This window comes from Caenorhabditis briggsae, assembly GCF_000004555.2.
Source record: "Caenorhabditis briggsae complete genome, chrV, whole genome shotgun sequence".
NCBI classification, from domain to species: domain Eukaryota; kingdom Metazoa; phylum Nematoda; class Chromadorea; order Rhabditida; family Rhabditidae; genus Caenorhabditis; species Caenorhabditis briggsae.
Genome location: NC_013488.2, coordinates 5,105,747 through 5,107,175, shown reverse-complemented (window position 1 = coordinate 5,107,175; position 1,429 = coordinate 5,105,747). Strand labels below are relative to the sequence as shown.

General features: G+C 36.9%; 1 protein-coding gene across 1 annotated transcript in view; it reads right to left on the bottom strand.

The window, feature by feature from the left end:
• Cbr-wrb-1 overlaps window positions 1-1,429 on the bottom strand; it is a gene marked incomplete at both ends in the record, with an annotated part of 7,188 nt that overhangs the window by 1,710 nt on the left and 4,049 nt on the right. Inside the window, 3 exons of the mRNA XM_045237009.1 lie at window positions 327-532; window positions 625-785; window positions 837-947. Coding sequence (XP_045091738.1) covers window positions 327-532; window positions 625-785; window positions 837-947 — 478 coding nt within the window. The remainder of the gene's footprint in view (window positions 1-326; window positions 533-624; window positions 786-836; window positions 948-1,429) is intronic.

Genomic DNA, 1,429 nt, shown 5'->3' with positions numbered 1-1,429 from the left:
TTTTTTTTGTTGCTTATTTACGGTGATTTTCAGTGTTTTTTAACATATTGTCAGCGATTTCAAGTTTATTTCCAGTGATTTTTAGTTTATTTTTAGCTGTTCTTAGTCATTTTTTGGCCTATTTACAGTGATTTTCAGCCTGTTTTTAGTCAATTTTAGCTTTTTTTCAGACATTTGAAGCCTTTTTTCAGTCATTCTGATCACATTTTCCGCCCATTTTTGATCAATTTTCGGACTGTTTCCAGCAATTTTCGCCATATATTTTTTGACATTTCAGGTATTTTTCAGCTGTTTCCAGCGTATTTTCAAACAATTTTCAGTCTTACCAGTTGGACACGAGTCGTTTCCAAAAATGGCGGGAAACCGAACCAGGACGTTAAACGGCCAGAAAATGGTATCCGGAATACAGTATGCCGTGATACCAGAAACATATCTCAGCAGAGCCAGTGCGGAAACTTGCAGCAAAACTCGGACGACAGTGTCGATTTTCAGATTTTTCGCTGTTTCAGTACCATTTTCGGCTTCCAGGGCGCTGAAAAAACGATTTTTGGCTGGAATTTTGGAATTTTCGGTATAAAATAGTCAAAAATTCGCTAAAAATGGCATTTTTGGCTTAGAAAGTACCTCAATTCATCATTGGCCTTGTTCAATTCCCGATCTTTCTTAAAGTACTTTGCAAACTCTCCTGTCGGCGAAATTCCGTGTAATTCTCGTTTCAATTCGCTGATTTTGAGTTTTAAAGCGACGATTTTTGGGTTTGGCGGAGATTTAGACAGAGATTTTACCTGGAAAAATTGACTTTATAGCTTTAAAAAATAAAAAATTTGACTCGCCACTTTTGAAATTGCCGACACAATTTTCGCACTATATATCGCAAAAGTCGCTGAGCAAATCACAGCGAGTATGTTGAAAATTGAGATTTGTGTGGGTTTTGTGGAGGATTCCATCTGAAAAATCGGAAATTGAAAAGCCCTTTCTCGATTTTTTTAACGAATTTTACTGATTTCTCCGGTTTTTTTCAGCTCTGGAAACCTATTTTTTATTTCAAAATCTTTAAAAATGATTTTCAAAAAACCTAATATTTCGGCATTTTCTGGGCTTTTTCAACTCAAAATTACGACTTTAACGATTTTTAATTTGCTTTTTTTAAACAATTCAACATATTTTCCCTATTTTCCTCTCTAAAACCTTGAAAAATCACAAAAAAGTAAAAATAAATTTTCAAAAAAATCCACTAAAACAACGACACTCCGCTATCCCGCGCGGTGTTTGCGTACTCGGTTGCGTACCTGACATTATAATTGACGACATTTGTTTATTTTTAGCCAGGGCTGTCCAAAAGGCCGGCCTCGGCCGGCCGAAGGCCTCGCGCAATTTTATGCGGCCGAGGCCGTCGCAAGTTCGCTTCATTGAGAAAAAGACTCGCGAG